The sequence below is a fragment of the Podarcis erhardii genome (assembly GCF_964252035.2).
Source record: "Podarcis erhardii genome assembly, chromosome: 8".
NCBI classification, from domain to species: Eukaryota; Metazoa; Chordata; class Lepidosauria; order Squamata; family Lacertidae; genus Podarcis; species Podarcis erhardii.
Window position 1 is genome coordinate 85425881 of NC_138499.1, and position 16078 is coordinate 85441958.

The 16078-nt window shown below is 42.5% G+C and overlaps 1 protein-coding gene and 1 pseudogene across 2 annotated transcripts in view; one reads left to right on the plus strand and one right to left on the minus strand.

The window, feature by feature from the left end:
• The window catches only part of NAA16 (N-alpha-acetyltransferase 16, NatA auxiliary subunit), a 35881-nt gene extending 23700 nt beyond the window's left edge, over window positions 1–12181 (plus strand). The window contains exons 13-20 of the mRNA XM_081872669.1: window positions 1233–1361; window positions 1556–1769; window positions 3238–3431; window positions 4380–4488; window positions 5891–5989; window positions 6103–6246; window positions 9692–9789; window positions 10721–12181. Coding sequence (XP_081728795.1) covers window positions 1233–1361; window positions 1556–1769; window positions 3238–3431; window positions 4380–4488; window positions 5891–5989; window positions 6103–6246; window positions 9692–9789; window positions 10721–10921 — 1188 coding nt within the window. The 3' untranslated portion in view covers window positions 10922–12181. The remainder of the gene's footprint in view (window positions 1–1232; window positions 1362–1555; window positions 1770–3237; window positions 3432–4379; window positions 4489–5890; window positions 5990–6102; window positions 6247–9691; window positions 9790–10720) is intronic.
• LOC309347928 (large ribosomal subunit protein uL15 pseudogene) lies at window positions 6254–8586 on the minus strand (annotated as a pseudogene). The gene has a single exon. The product of its transcript is annotated as a large ribosomal subunit protein uL15 pseudogene (transcript).
• Window positions 12182–16078: the final 3897 nt, after the last annotated feature.

Genomic DNA, 16078 nt, shown 5'->3' on the forward strand with positions numbered 1-16078 from the left:
AGATTGCATTGTAAAAATCTTTGAAACGTCTTCCCATTCAGGCAATTCTTCACATTGCCAAATTTTCCATTGGCATTTGACCTTTTGTAAGGTCTCCATTCATTTTGACTGGGAAGCCTAGCCAGATGGGCGGGGAATGAATGAATGAATGAATGAATGAAAAACTAATTAATATAATATAATATAATATAATATAATATAATATAATATAATATAATATAGTCACATTGCCAGTACGGTGTTGAGTGGTTGCCTTGATGACCACAGAGGGAAAGGAGTTGTTCAGATTTGCTTTTCTTGGACCTCAGTCCTTTACCCTCTTACCTAGGAGTAAGCCTCATGGACATGCATAGGACTTACATTTGAGTAGCTATGTATAGGATTACCCTCTTAGTGTTGCACCTCGTGTCTTCACTATTAAAATTCCCTGCCTTCTTGAGCTGTCAGTCATTAATTAAACAAGACCACATTTATAGCTTTTTGCACACAGTGTTTGCTACTACATGAGAAATATTGTTTGGTCTTCTTAAGAACACCTCCCTTATCTCTGCCTCTCTTACAGTGAAAGTGCCCACATTCTCGTTTCTGTATGAATGAAATATTGCCCTTCTCACAGACTTTCCCCTTAGCTGAATAGAAAAAGTATGCATTAGGTAAAGCCTTTGGAAAAGGGAAAAGAATAGGATACTTTATAAGACTGGGGGTTGCCAATATGATGCCCTCCAGGTTTAGTTGGAGAACAACTCCTGTCACCCGCTGCCTGACTATGGATTGTGGTAGTCAGGGCTATGGCAGTGGCTTGGTTCTTCAACATCTGAAAGCGCTACATTTGCTATCCCTGCAATCAATAATTGAAAAATCCAGAAATCAATAATTATCTTCTTTTTAAAGGACATCTGAAGGCAGCCCTGTTTAGGGAGGTTTTTAATATTTAATGCTGTATTGTTTTTAACACTTGATTGGAAGCCACCCAGAGTGGCTGGGGAAACTCAGCCAGATGGGCGGGGTATAAATAATAAATTATTTATTATTATTATTATTATTATTATTATTATTATTATTATCCAAAGAATCATATCAGTTATTTATTGTTAAAGCATTCTTATAGGATATCATAGGGCTGTGTGTGTGTGTGTGTGTGTGTGTGGATGGATAGACAGATAGATCTCACACATATACATATAAATTTAAACGACTGTTGATCCCACACAATACTTTTTTATTTATTTCAGGAAGGAACTTCTGCCATGGAGAATCTGAATGAAATGCAGTGCATGTGGTTCCAAACAGAATGCGCTTTAGCTTTTCAGAGACTAGGGAAATATGGAGATGCCTTGAAAAAGTGCCATGAAGTGGAGAGGGTAAGTAGGTAAACAGATTGCTTTTTCCTGACTACCGCTTCTCATAAGCAACATGAGCTTTGTTAACTTGCCACCTGCTTTAAAGTTGCCGAAACACTTATTTCGAAAAAGCTGTAAGCACACCTAGGAAGCAGCCTTATTTGTCCATCTAGTAAACTGCATCATAAAAAATAGTGTCCTCTTTTCTTTTTAAGCACTTTTTTGAGATAACAGATGATCAATTTGACTTCCACACCTACTGCATGAGAAAGATGACACTCCGTGCCTATGTGGACCTCTTGAGGTTGGAAGACATTCTCAGGCAACATGCCTTCTACTTCAAGGCGGCTCGCTCAGCAATTGAAATCTACCTGAAGCTATATGATAATCCGCTAGCCAATGAAAGCAAAGAACAAGAAGTAAATTCAGGTATTGAAGCAATAATTAAGATAGTGTGAGATTAAAAGCTTTGTACTGAAGTGTTTACTGCTGAAAATGTAAAGCAGCGGTGGTGGTATATGTAAAGGAAACTTATTTTATATAGGGCTGGGGAGAATCATCTGCTGAAATGGATGTTAAGATAGCTTAATAATCAGTGCAGTATTAAGAATTTAAAACAAGGATTGCCAGCCTTTTTGTGCCCACATACACATTTGAAAACTGGGAAAACTGATTGCCATGCATACACCACAACCGTTGAACACACCTAAATCTGTTCTGTTGGCTGCTGCAGGCACCAAGTTGATGGACCCTGATCCAGCACAGAATTTAGATGGTTGAAAATCTTCATCTTAGGGTTGTTGTTTTTTTTTGAAATGGTTTTTATTTGATTTTACAAATATAAATTTATAACAAAACTAAATACATATCCATACAGAGAGATTTCTCTGAATCTCAATATTTCCCCCCATCCCCTCTGTGGGGCCTATTGTCAACATTTTCAACTGCATATTACCGTATTTTTCACTCCATTGGACGCAGTTTTTCCCCTACAAAAATTGAGGGGAAATGTGAGTGCGTCCTATGGAACGAATGCAGGCTTGTGCCATAGCTGCGCGCAACCCCTCTGGCAGGGAGAGGCTGCATGGGGCTATGGCTTCTTTAGCTCCACGCAGCCTCTGACGGCAGGGAGAGATTGCGTGGGGCTAAAGAGGAAGCCAAAGCAGCCAGCGGGATCCATCCTGCTCGCTGCCTTGGCTTGTTCCATGGCAGGGAGAGGCTGCATGGGGCTATGGCTTCTTTAGCTCCATGCAGCCTCTCCCGGCAGGAGAGTTGTGCAGTTGAAGGAAAGGTCATGGTAGAACTTTTAGCCATTAACTGAAATGTTTAGCAACAAAACGCTTTCCTCTGGTGTTCACAGAACCACGTGTCATTTAGATCACTGCAGAAAGGAAAATCTGTTGTTGCTTCAAGCAGCAAAAGCGTTCCCGTATGATGCTTCTGTTTATTTACTTCCCTGTCAGAAAATATAGTTCTCTTAACTCACTGATGCTTCTGTGCATACACAGGCTGAGACCTATATAAATTTATAGGAGTTCACACTTTTCTCCATTGTGCAAATTGTGGTTTATTCCTACAGTCTGCTTCCTATCTTTTAACCATAGCATATCTACCTCTTATCCCAAAATTGCTACGTTTTCTTGAGAAATTTTGATGAGGGACCTTGCCAAAAAGTTTCTGAACCTGAAGCGCATAGTGTGTCCTGGAGTGCTTATAGCTAGCTTTTAAGAATCCTGAAGGTTTATTTAAACAATAAGTTAAGAGTTACTTCTTTTATTTGTTTATTTTGTGTTTTTGTATTGTAAAGGCATTTAATGAAGTGATATTTAAATATGACACTATATTTTTTAATAAACCCAGCATTTCGTATGGTTTGTAAATCTCCTATTACTTGTAGAAAACCTTTCGGCCAAAGAACTTAAGAAAATGCTTAGTAAGCAAAGACGAGCACAGAAGAAAGCTAAACTGGAAGAGGAGAGAAAGCATGCAGAGCGAGAGAGGCAGCAGAAGAACCAAAAGAAGAAGCGAGAGGAGGAAGAGGAAGAAACCAGTGGTCCCAAGGAAGAATTAGTTCCTGAAAAACTGGAAAGAGTAGATTTGTTTCTCCTTTTCTATATTTGTTAATCATCGCATATTCAAAACCACCTTCACTGTGCCATATCAAACCAAAATATTTACAGGAAGGTTGGGGTCAGTTAACTCACTGGCCTGACATGTAGACCACATATATGATGTTCACAATCTTGGATTCATATGTGCCGCTTTGTCTCGAATGTGCCACCTGATCAAGCACATTCTGGGGGATGTACATGACTGATCAGATGACAGACACATTGTACATGCTGGAAGAGGGGCATCAAGATCAAAGCAAGCATTTTGCTGCTTTCTTCTGAACTTTTAAGAGTTCTGTGAAACTTGGTTTTGCTCACATAATTCTCTTCCACTGGGCTCCTGTTCCAAACCTTTCTTGGTATCATGTTTGTTCAGCAGAGTTGCTTTTAATTCCTTCCTGTGTTTCGTCTATTGAGTGTTGTTCTCAAGGCTTTATGGTCATACATTTGTTCCCTCAACTTTGTCCCATCTTCCTTGCTACAGGAGAAGTGAACAGTCACATTGGGAAATCCCCTGTTTGAATAACAATGGGGTTATTTAGGTAGGGCATTATGTTCTCTGCCCAGTGATGAAGACAAAGCAGGGAGCCCTTTAACCTGAAACTTGCTTTCAATTTCCCTCTATAGGGTGGATCCCGGGGAGAAAATGAACAGCTGTTGGGCATTTTGTAATTCCTAAAGTACCATTATATTGTAGTTGTTGGGATGGCTCAAAGTTACGTCCAAGATGCCAAGCTCCTTCTTAAGTATTTATACAACTCAACCTGTTTCATTGACTAGCTGTCTTTTGGAAGGGCGGGTAACTATGATAAACATTATTAAATACATTGTGTGCAAAAATACATCAGTAAGATTATTGCAAGCTTGATCTTTAGAGACTTTTTTGGTATGACTTCAGTTTATAACTAACTTGAATTTCTTTTGGCAGGTTGGCAATCCATTAGAGGAAGCTATTAAGTTCCTTATACCACTTAAGAATCTTGCGGCTGATAACATAGACACACATCTTTTAGCATTTGACATTTATTTAAGGAAAGGTAAAGTATATGTAATTGTGAAACAGGATTGTGAAATAACAGGATGATTTTGTAATAGTTACATGTGTAGATTTATCCATTATTACGTAGTTTTCAGGTTACCTGTCTGCAAAAGCTCTAGTCATCTCTGGGCTTGACTTACTGGGTTTTCCATTGTCTCACCTTGGTCACAACTGTCCGGCACTGCTGCTCAAATTATTCAGTTTTCTTATTGCTCTCTGCACATAATGCCTGTCCTTAAATCCCTGCCCTGGCACCCTTTTTGCTCCCAGTTTCTGCGCAAGCTTCTTATCAAGACCTCCCTCTCCCCCCACCCCCTTGTCTCTCCATTTTTATATACCAACATATTCCTGTATTTTGGTTTCATTGGTCCAGCTCCACCTCAAACAACACCATTTCTTATTTCCTGCCACTTACGCCTGAAACTTCCTCCCCATTGACCATCTCCCCTACTTCATTCAAATCCTCCTCCTCACCTTTTCTGTGATGCTTTTGCTACACTCTCATCATTCTCATAACCTTCTATGACTTAAATGACTTCACATTCAGCCCGTCTACCCCTGCCTCTATTCACCTGCCCCTTCTCTGTTGTCTGCCTCAGGCCTGTGTCTTGGTTGTAAGCCCCTGTAATGGGCTGGCTGGGCACAGAGGAGTGGTGGGAGGCATCAGCTGAGGGACCTCCAAGGGAATCCCAGAAGCTCAGAGCCAGGGGACTGGTGAGAAGGAGCAGATTTGGGGGGAGGAGGTGTCAGAAGCAGAAGAGGTAACAGGGTTTAGCGAGCAGGAAGAAGCAGTGGCAGAGAGCAGTTCAGACTCGGAGGCTGAAGCAGAGGCTGGAGTAGATGGTCAAGAGGCAGAGGGGAGACAGGTTCCTGAAGAAGCCAGGGAGTCTCCCCGTCCTGCTGCAACCACTTCTCTCCACCTGGTCATCTAGAACACGCAGAGAAACGAAGAGCAGAACAGAGATTGGCTGTGCGCAGACACAGTCTATGACTGCTTGGGAAAGACCCTGGATAGCAGGAGCCTTGGAGAGCAGTGGGGCCTTCAGTCTTTGCAGCTGCCTCATTCGGGCAAGATCTCCTGGGAAGAGTTTCTCAGACCACTAGGCCTGCGCTTTTGGGGCTTCTCTGAATAAAGAGTTAACTTCTCTGACACTGTATTTTTTTATTGCTGACTCACGTTTGACTTCAGCTCCTGGCAGCCCCATAGGGCAGGGACCTGGCCTTGCCTTGTTCATAAGCTGTCAGGTGCATCTATAAATAATACAAGGTCTCCTTTATTTTGCATGTGACACATGAGTGAGCGTATTTGTGCAGAATGGTTGTAACACAGCAATACAAGCAGATTAATCAAATGTAAATAACATTATAAAAACTAGTTCTTTATTCTTGTATTTATGCAGGAAAGTTTCTCTTAATGTTGCAGTCGGTTAAAAGAGCTTTTGCTATTGACAGTAATAACCCGTGGCTACATGAATGTTTAATTAAATTCTCCAAATGTGGTAAGTATAAGATAAATCTGCTGTTTGCATGCTATAAAACTGTGCTTGGAACACTTGAGGTACAGTCTTGTCAGATGGTAACAACTATGTGCTTTGTTTTTTTACCTTTTTAGTGTCTGATCATAGTAATTTGCCAGAAATTGTGAACAAAGTCCTAACCCAAGAAATGCAGAAGATTTTTATTAGTAAAGATTTGGAAAGTTTCAACGAAGAATTTCTCAGACGCAATTCTACCTCCATACGGCATCTGCTGTCAGGTTGGTTTATTTGTGTTTTAAAGGATGACATTATGCCAAGCCTGTGTTTTATGGTAGGACTTGAAGCAGGTTCAGGAGAAGAGCCCTGCTCCACAGACCAAAGGTCCATCTAGCCCAGGACTCTGCCCCTGATTGTCAGCATCGCCCTTGAGCCAGTGTCACCAACTGGACTCATCCACTCAGCTCCGACTGGGCTAGGCGAGCTGGGTAGCACTTCCAGAGACCACCTTATGCACAGGAACAGGTCAAAGTGCTGTGGACTCACAGCTTAGAGTTGTGAGCACCAGATTCACTCCCACAAGAAGACATTCGTCGCACAGCAGAGTATAGCAGAGTATAGCAGAGCATAAATGACTCGGAGAGCAGCTCTGTAGAATATCTTCTTTATTCTATCTACAACTAAATACACAACTATATACAGAGCTAAATGAGGTCTAAACGAAAAAGCTGAACTGCACTGAGTGTCTGCAGCTGCTCTTAGCAGCAACCTTATCTATACACACGATCTCTCTCTAACACTTAGTCTCTCTCTCTCTCCGACACTTTGATGTGAGGCTGGAGCAGAATAAGTAGAGAGCAGAATCCGCCCCTCCTCTCTGAAGAATCAGCAGAGAACATCAGCAGATTCTTGGATATGGGAGGGGTGAATTCTCCTCACTGACAACCATAAACCTCTGGGAGGCTCCTAAGAAGGCTTGAAGGCAGCTTGAAGTTGGTCAGTCACCATGAATTCAAGTTCTTTAAGGTCCTCTGTCTTCTAAAGCTGGTGACAATCGTTCAGATAAAACAAGATGCTCTGGCTCATTACAGACCTCCTGGTTTATTCACTCCATACCCTCCAAGTGTCCCTATTTTCGAGGGACAGTGCCGAAATTACGAAAGCCATTCCGGGTTTTTTATTTGATCCCGGAATGTCCCTGTCCTCTGCCTATGCTGCTGCCGCCAAGCTTCAGGAGGAGGAGGTGGTGCTTGGCCTGAGCTGCGACGCTGCAAGGGAGCATCCCATTTCCTCTCTCTGGTCGCTGGTGCTAGCCTCATCCCTTGAGCTGCTCAAAGTGGCTGCTGGAGAGCAGGCAAGGAGGAGGGGCTGTGGAGGCCCACCCAGCCTGGTGTGACACATCGGCTCTGAGGCGCAGACAGAGGGCAGGGCTGCCCTGGGCAGGAAGAAAGGGGAAGCGGAACAGAGTGCAAGGAGTCTTGATTTTTCTTTTTTAAGCTGAAACGATGTTTATTTAAATCTGAGCACATAGAGAAGTCCTTATGCTAACTAGCACACAACCTCCACCAACTTCTTTTATTTTTTCTTCTGCTTTTCTGCTGAAGAACTTTGCTTTTGCAACTTCAGGCTGTTTGGGCAATTTCGCCTTGCCCAGGACTGTATAATAACCTGAGCGCACAACATCAATTACAGGTGATAATCCGGCTGGATTTTTGGCATACTAGAGCCTTGTATGCTCACTAACAAGCGCCCACAGTTTTTCCAGGCAGACTGTAGGATGGAAGTGCTGGTTTTTTTTTCAAGTGGTAATCCTTTCCAAAATAACCAGGATGGTATCTATCAAACTTAATTCTTGTGGTGGTGCAGACCTCCATCATTATCACGTCCTCCAGGATGCTTTCTCTGCTTACCAATACGACCATGGCCGTGGCTGACGTGACCTCACAGTTTCCTGGTCTTCCTCAGCCTTGAGGGCATCTTGGCGGCTCCAAGGAGATAAATGAAAAGAGTGCTCCTCTCGCGGGATTTCACGGAAAGGAAGGAGTCTTGGTTTTTTAAAACAATGCTTTGTGTGTCCGTGTCTAATCTTGCCCCTTTCTAAAATTTATGTATTGGTTTGTATTTTTCTTTCTGCAAATCTACCAAAGAATAAAATAAAATTGGGATTAAGGGGTTTTCGCAGGACGGTGGAGGGGGTATCTCTTGTCTGCTGTTGCTCCACAGCCATTAGTATTCAGAGGTGGAGTACCTCTGAACATGGAGGTCCCATGTAATCAGTATGACTCATAGCCATGGTACATTTCTTCTCCATGAATTGGAGAATTTGGCAAACACTCCAGCTGGTGGCAATGAACTCCATAACTTGGGTGAAGCAGCCCTTCCACCGTCCGGAATGTGCTGCTGGTCAGTTTCATTAGATGATTCCTAGCATTATCACTTCCAAGTTCAGAAGGAAGGAAAATCTAAATCAGACAGGGCCAAACTTGGCCCTCCAGATGTTTTGGGACTACAACTCCCATCATCCCTCGCTAACAGGACCAGTTGTCAGGGATGATGGGAATTGTAGTCCCAAAACATCTGGAGGGCCAAGTTTGGCCATGCCTGGCCTAAATGAAGACTGAGAACTTGAAAAAACATTTTGCAGTTTTATATATGTGTTTAGTCTACCACCAGTCTTTATGGGCTGAGGATTTCCATCTCTGTCGTCCCCATTGTCTTCTATTATTAGAATGCCTTCCCCCATTACTTCATCAGGTCTTTCCCATGGGGTTTTCTTACTCTATTATCTTTTTCTTTTGTGTGGTGTCTATTCTTAGTGGCTTCCGAACTGTAACTCACAATTTCAGGTCGTTAGCATGGATCTTGCTACATTTGCTGCCCTTTAAAAGTTATGTTTATTGTTAAATACACAGCCAAATTACAAAGCTAAATTCCTTTAAGTACTTTAATGAGGTAACTCTGGATAATTGAACTTAATTTTCTCTTGTCTTCATTAATTGCTTTAGTACCTGTGGCAAATAAAAAATATATTCAGATTTTGTGTCATGGTTTGCCTTTAATTTAGACTTATTGGAGTTCAACGTGTAATGGTTGCAGTGAGAATTTGAAGTCAAATACCTGGTTCTGAGTGAAGTAAGGTTTTTTCCCCTCCCAGTACCTCAGAATAATTGAGGTCATATTTTGCTGGCTTCTCTCTGGCCCTACTGCAGCTTAGGCTGGACCTATTGATATAAAATGGGGTGGCCTTTGATGACAGTGCAGTGGTACCTCGGGTTACATACGCTTCAGGTTACATACGCTTCAGCTTACAGACTCCGCTAACCCAGAAATAGTGTTTCAGGTTAAGAACTTTGCTTCAGGATGAGAACAGAAATTGTGCTCTGGCAGCAGGAGGCCCCATTAGCTAAAGTGTTGCTTCAGGTTAAGAACAGTTTCAGGTTAAGTACGGACCTCCAGAACGAATTAAGTACTTAACCTGAGGTACCACTGTATGGGTGAATTTACTTTCTTGAGCTTCTTTGAATCCAGTATGGTGGACTTTGCTTTGTTGTAACCTGCTGATTTGACAGTCCTTGTTGCCTTGCTATGATTTCAAGTTTGTTTTTTGTTTTTTTACAATGTGCACAATGCATGTTTAGCGTTAGTGAAAACTGAAGCAAAACATATCATTAAGCTCTCCCTTTGAATGGTTTCCCTGTTCATAAATCTATGCCACTTCTTTTTCAGGTGCCAAGATGATGTATTTCCTGGACAACTCAAGACAAGAGAAAGCTATTGGCATTGCGACTAAACTAGATGAAACGATGACAGACAAAAATGTGAAGGTAATTCATTACTGTATTACGATTGTGAAACTGAAGTTTCTAGATAGTATGCTGTTATGAATAGTGCATGAGGTGACATGTGCATGAGCAGGTGTGGGGAACCTTTAGCCCATGGGTAGGCAAACTATGGGCCAGGGGCCGGATCCAGCCCAATCGCCTTCTCAATCCGGCCCGCGGACGGTCCGGGAATCAGCGTGTTTTTACATGAGTAGAATGTGTCCTTTTATTTAAAATGCATCTCTAAGTTATTTGTGGGGCCTGCCTGGTGTTTTTAAAGGAGTAGAATGTGTGCTTTTATTTAAAATGCATCTCTGGGTTATTTGAGGGGCATAGGAATTCGTTCATTTCCCCCAAAAAATTTAGTCCGGCCCCCCACAAGGTCTGAGGGACAGTGGACCGGCCCCCTGCTAAAAAACTTTGCTGACCACTGCTTTAGCCCTTCTTATGTTGTACTGCAACTCCCATCACCCCTGATCATTGACCATGCTTGCTAGTGCTTATGGGAGTTGCAGTTCAGCTGAAGCTTACCCACTCCTGTATTAGAGGATAAACGGGAAGGTAAACAGCGTTTCCATGCGCTCTGGTTTCCATCACGGTGTCCCGTTGCACCAGAAGCAGTTTAGTCCTGCTGGCCACGTTACCTGGAAAGCTGTCTGTGGACAAACGCCGGCTCCTTCAGCCTGAAAGCGAGATGAGCGCTGCAACCCCATAGTCTCCTTTGACTGGACTTAACTGTCCAGGGATCCTTTACCTTACCTATTAGAGGATAACACATGGAAGAAAACAGTATTTTGACTTCCAGTGGAAAAGAAAAAAGATCGCAGCAGCAGCCCTACACTTGAGAGAGGAGCTAATAGGGAGGGGTGTTTCTGTTGGGATTATTTTGTGGAAGACACCCCGACTTAAAAATAATCCTTTTTTCTATCTTCAGACTTTAACAACAGTTTTGGAATCCTTACTTGATGGCAGCTTTGGAGTCAGCCCCACCCAGAGTGATGAGTATCGGCTGGCCTGCCACAAACTCTTTCCTTTAGCATCTGCATTTGTCTCTCCCACGAAGGAAGATGATGGTAGCTTTGCATCGATCAATCATACAGCCATTCATCACAATGTGCTGTCCAATGAAATTTAAAGCCGAGCAATGAATGGGATTCTGCTCTCTTCCAGACTGGTTGAACATAGTTCAGGGTTTCTACTTCCGAACACATTGGAAAAATTCAAACAGGCAGTTGAATGAAAATGTCCTGTGCTATGAGCTCATTTCTCTCAACAGGAGCTGCTGATATTTATGTAGACATCTATCTCTGCATAATACTGGTTATGTTCATATTTGTACAGTTATGGATCTTTTTATCCAAAATCATGGACACAAGAGATTGACCATTCACATGAATGCTGTTACATACTCAAATAAGTACAGCCGCTTCTTATAAAACCTATTGGATTAGCAAACTTGGCAAGTTAAAAGGGTTATCATACTTGTCCATTGTTTTCAGCTTTTTTATTTGTTTCTTTCAAAGCACAAATCCTAATTATGGGTGAGGGCAATTTTCTGTTTATTTAAAGCATTTTATGGAAACTGTGCTTAATTCGGAGAGCTTATTTGTGTTTTTAAATTGGTATGCTTTTTTAAAAAAGCTATAACCTCCTTTTTCTCGTAACTATTAGTTTGAACTGTTTATTAAATATTTTTGAACTATTGAATACCCGCTATTACTGTTTAGATACTTGTTTCTTCACCACTTACAAATTTTGAAATATTATTCCACTTTATTGTGGGGGGAGGGTACGACAACATAGAATGTGGTCAATCCCAGATAATAAGTTTTGTTTAAATATGATGTTGAGCTCTGTTAAAACTCACAAGAAGTGAACTTCAGTTTTTGCTGAGGTATTAAGTGCTATAAAGCAATTAGTGGTTAATATTTACTTTAACAAATTTAAATGAGCACAATTAGTTTGTCTACAAATCACAGTTAATATTTTTCTTTGTATTTTGGTGCATTAATCCAAATGGATTATGTCTACAACATATCAAAGTTCTAAGTCAACCATCTTAAATGTTTTACTTCATGGCATCAATGGCTATTCACATGACAACTTTATATAAACTGCTGTCCAAACTTAAAATACACCCTGGCTTGTAAAGAAAATCCATTTTCTGAAAAATAATCAAACCAGTTTATTTTCCTTTTTATGGTTAATGTAAATATTTAAGTAATATTACTTAGGCCCTATGCAAAATCCAAGAAGGGAAGTTTTATCAAGAAAGACAGTTACCTTGAAGACAGTCTCTTCTGACATCTGTTTAGAATCAATAGTTGAATGAAAAATTCACTGTAAAATAATGCCAACTGATGTAATGCTGTAATAAATTATTTTGTACACATTGGCTCCGGTTTTGTGTTTCTATATATATTGAATGTTTATTTTTACGGGGCCGTGGTCATGAAATCTTTCTTTTAAAAACTATGAAAATGATGACCACAGGATGCTGCCTTAGACCAAATCAGACCATGGCTCCATCTAACTCAATATTGTCTACTCAGCCTGGTAGTAGCTCTCTAAGTTTCCCAATAAGATAATTTCCCCAGCTCTTATCTGAAGACAACAGGGATTAGAAATTGGGGCCTTCCGCATTCAAGGTAAATGTTCTACCACTGAGCTGTGGAATTTTTGAGCCACATGTTGACCTGGAGGGGGTTTCTAGTAGATCAGAACTTACCACCACCATGTGATGGCCTTGTCTGTCAGCAGCGGTTTTCTAAGGCAGAGTTTATCCATCAGGTTATTAGGAAAGATTCACATCTCCCATTAGTAAACGTGTGTCAACAACAATAAGAACCTGAAGAACAAGCCTTGTTGGCTTATGGGCACTTGTTTCACCTTTGCTAAACATTGGAGAGACTTAGAAGGAAGACTGATTGTTTGATTGAATTTACCATATATACTGCCCTATACCTGAAGGTCTCAGGGCCGTTCATACAACCTCCTCCTGCACTGGTTTAATTTAGCTCTTCTTTCAGATCCAAATGCAGAACACTGGGTTTTGTGAAGGTTTCTCTAGGGTTTCGGTGTTAACTAATTCTAATATCCATTGTGGGATGTTCATGAATCTCAGTGAGAAAGGAAATATGTAAGAAGTCTCTAAAGAAAACAAGAAAGGCAAAAGATGAGTTTTATAAACAAATGCACGCATGCACACACACATATTCTATATTGCTTTGAGGAGCTCGCTTCCAGGTCACCGATTCAAAACACAGCTTTTAGCATTTGTTAATTATTATGTTAATGCCTCTGTGATTTCTTACGTTAAGATGCTTTCTTGGCTCCCGCTCAAGTTCTGCTGTTAGACATCTGTTCATATTACAAAATCCACAATCATCGTGAAGTTAGACTGCCAAATTTAGTAGCAGCTTCTGGGTTTGAATTTATCCAATTCTTGTAATATGATGTAATAGAAGCAGATTGGTAAAAGCTCACTTTCTTGAGTTACGTGCTAAGTCACAGACTTATTTATCTATTTATCCCCTTCCCCTTTTTATGAAGATTACCCACCCTGGGATCCCACAGCTAATTCTTCCCTGGTCTCCTCGCTGGCCCAAATAGGACTAATTTAGCCAGCTAGATCATCTGGTGATCACCTAATGTTTATTGGATGGATTTTCCCCTAAATTGATTTTTGAATTCTGAATTTATTGTTATTCACATTTTATACTGTATTTTAGGCTTTTTTTGTTGCATCAATTAATGTTTTAAATTTGTTAGCTGCCCTGAGCCTGGTTTTCTGAACCAGGAAGGGTGAGGTATAAATAAAAAATTATTATTATTATTATTATTATTATTATTATTATTAATGGCATCCTATAGAATAAAAGTTCTCTTGGTGCTTACAGTAAGTAAATATAAAAGCAATCATTTCTTGACTGGAAGGTTCTTGGGGTGATCATGTTTGCTTTGCACTGAAAGAAGGGAGTTGTTGTTTAGTCATTTAGTCGTGTCCGACTCTTCGTGACCTCATGGACCAGAGCACGCCAGGCACTCCTGTCTTCCACTGCCTCCTGCAGCTTGATCAAACTCATGCTGGTAGCTTCGAGAACACTGTCCAACTATCTCATCCTCTGTCATCCCCTCCTTGTGCCCTCCATCTTTCCCAACATCAGGGTCTTTTCCAGGGAGTCTTCTCTTCTCATGAAGTGGCCGAAATATTGGATCCTCAGCTTCACGATCTGTCCTTCCAGTGAGCATTCAGGGCTGATTTCCTTAAGAATGGATACGTTTGATCTTCTTGCAGTCCATGGGACTCTCAGAGTCTCCTCCAGCACCATAATTCAAAAGCATCAATTCTTCGGCGATCAGCCTTCTTTATGGTCCAGCTCTCACTTCCATACATCACTACTGGGAAAACCATAGCTTTAACTATACGGACCTTTGTCGGCAAGGTGATGTCTCTGCTTTTTAAAGAAGGGAGTACTGCACATTAATGCCTGCTCACTGCAGCTCAGCCCCCTGACCTTGGCTTTCAGCAGAAGAGCTGGAGGGAGATCCATGGGGCAGGAACATGCGGCGCAAGGAGGAGCCTTGGGCAAAAGGGCCGCTCAGTCCCAGGAAGGAGCACTTGCATGCTCACTGTTCAGAGCTGCTCCTGGCTTCATTGGGGGGTGGGGGGCAGAGCAAGTGGACCCCTTGGGCACGGAGGCAAAGCACTTGGAGGGGCCACTCCTTGTAGCCTTCCTTCTCATAGCTGTCAACTGTCCCATATTTGGCGGGAAACTCCATTATCCCAGCGCCGTGTCCCGCTGCTGTCCCGGATTGGTGATGTCCCTTAAATTTCCCGGATTTCATGCTCGCCCAGCTCGGGAGGAAAGCGGCGGATTGGGGTCCTCCGCCTTGAAAGAGAGAGCGCACAAGCTGCCATGTCTCCGTCTCTCCCTTTCCCCCCTCAGGGACGCGTCGTGAGGAGATGGGGGGCAGGCGGGCAGGCAGCCCCTCTCTTGCGAGACTTCCTGAGGGAGGAGGAAGAGGAGGGGATGGGGAGGGATGCAGAAGGGCGGCGCTTCAGCGGCCGCCGTGGTGCCGCAACCACCTCGTGCCAGGCTCATGGGCAGCGTGGGCGAGAGTCTCCCTCCCTCCCTCCCTCCCTCTCAGGTGGGGAAGGGCCAATGGAACTCCTTGCGCCAGGACGACGGCAGCCCCAACGTGCTACTTAGCATCCCCTCCAACCAGTGCAGCATCTTAATGTAGTGATTTCCCCCTCTGCATCCCTTTCATAACTCTCTTTTTATAAATCATTTGTCCATCCATCCTTCCAATTTTTACTACAAGTTTTCTGTCAATCCTACCAATGTATGTAACTCTTTACAACAGCTTTTCAACTAAATTATAAACTTTCCCCATTCTTTATTAAAGAGGTCCTCTTCCTGGTTTCTAATTCTGCCTGTAAGCTTTGCCATCTCGACGTCGTTCATCGGTTTTGTCTGCCCCTCTTCTTTGGTCGGCGTTGTAGACCCTTAGGATCATCTAGTCCAGGGGTCTGCAACCTTTAAGACAAAAAGAGCCACTTGGACCCGTTTCCGAAGAAAAGAACAACTGGGAGCCGCAAAACTCGTCATTATAAAAATAACTTTTTTGTCACTTTTTTATTATTTCTTTGTTTGATCCCTCAGAATTACTCCTCCTCATAGAAATAAACGTTAAATTAACAAGTTACCTTTTTGTGTGTGTGTGTTCTTCACTCCCCTTCAAAACAGTGACCAGCGTACATGCCCCCTTTCAATGTAGCGGGCGGGCGGGCGGGTGGGAAGGTGACGTCGGGACGGTGCGTGACTAACGCACGCACCGCCCCCATGCGACGTCACAGCCAATACAGCGCCCGCCACAGTGGGGAGTGTTGGGGCGCACAATGTGCCTCCTCCTCTCGCTAGTATCCGCCCCGGAGCCGCGGCAAAGGTGTAAAAGAGCCACATGCGGCTCCAGAGCTGCGGGTTGCAGACCCCTGATCTAGTCCAACACCCTGCAAAACACAGTCAGTGGCAGCCAAAGCAGCAGGGCTCCATCAGTGGCGGATTTCTGTATAAACTAAACCAAAATCCCTTATTTTGGCTGCTGATCCCTTATTTTCAAATCTGTAAACTGACAGCTATGTTCCTTCTGCATTTGCAGAAACACTCTTATTCCGAAACAAAAAATTCCTTCCAGTAGCACCTTAAAGACCAACTAAGTCAGTTCTAGGTATGAGCTTTCGTGTGCATGCACACTTCTTCAGATACACACTTCTTCAGATACTCTT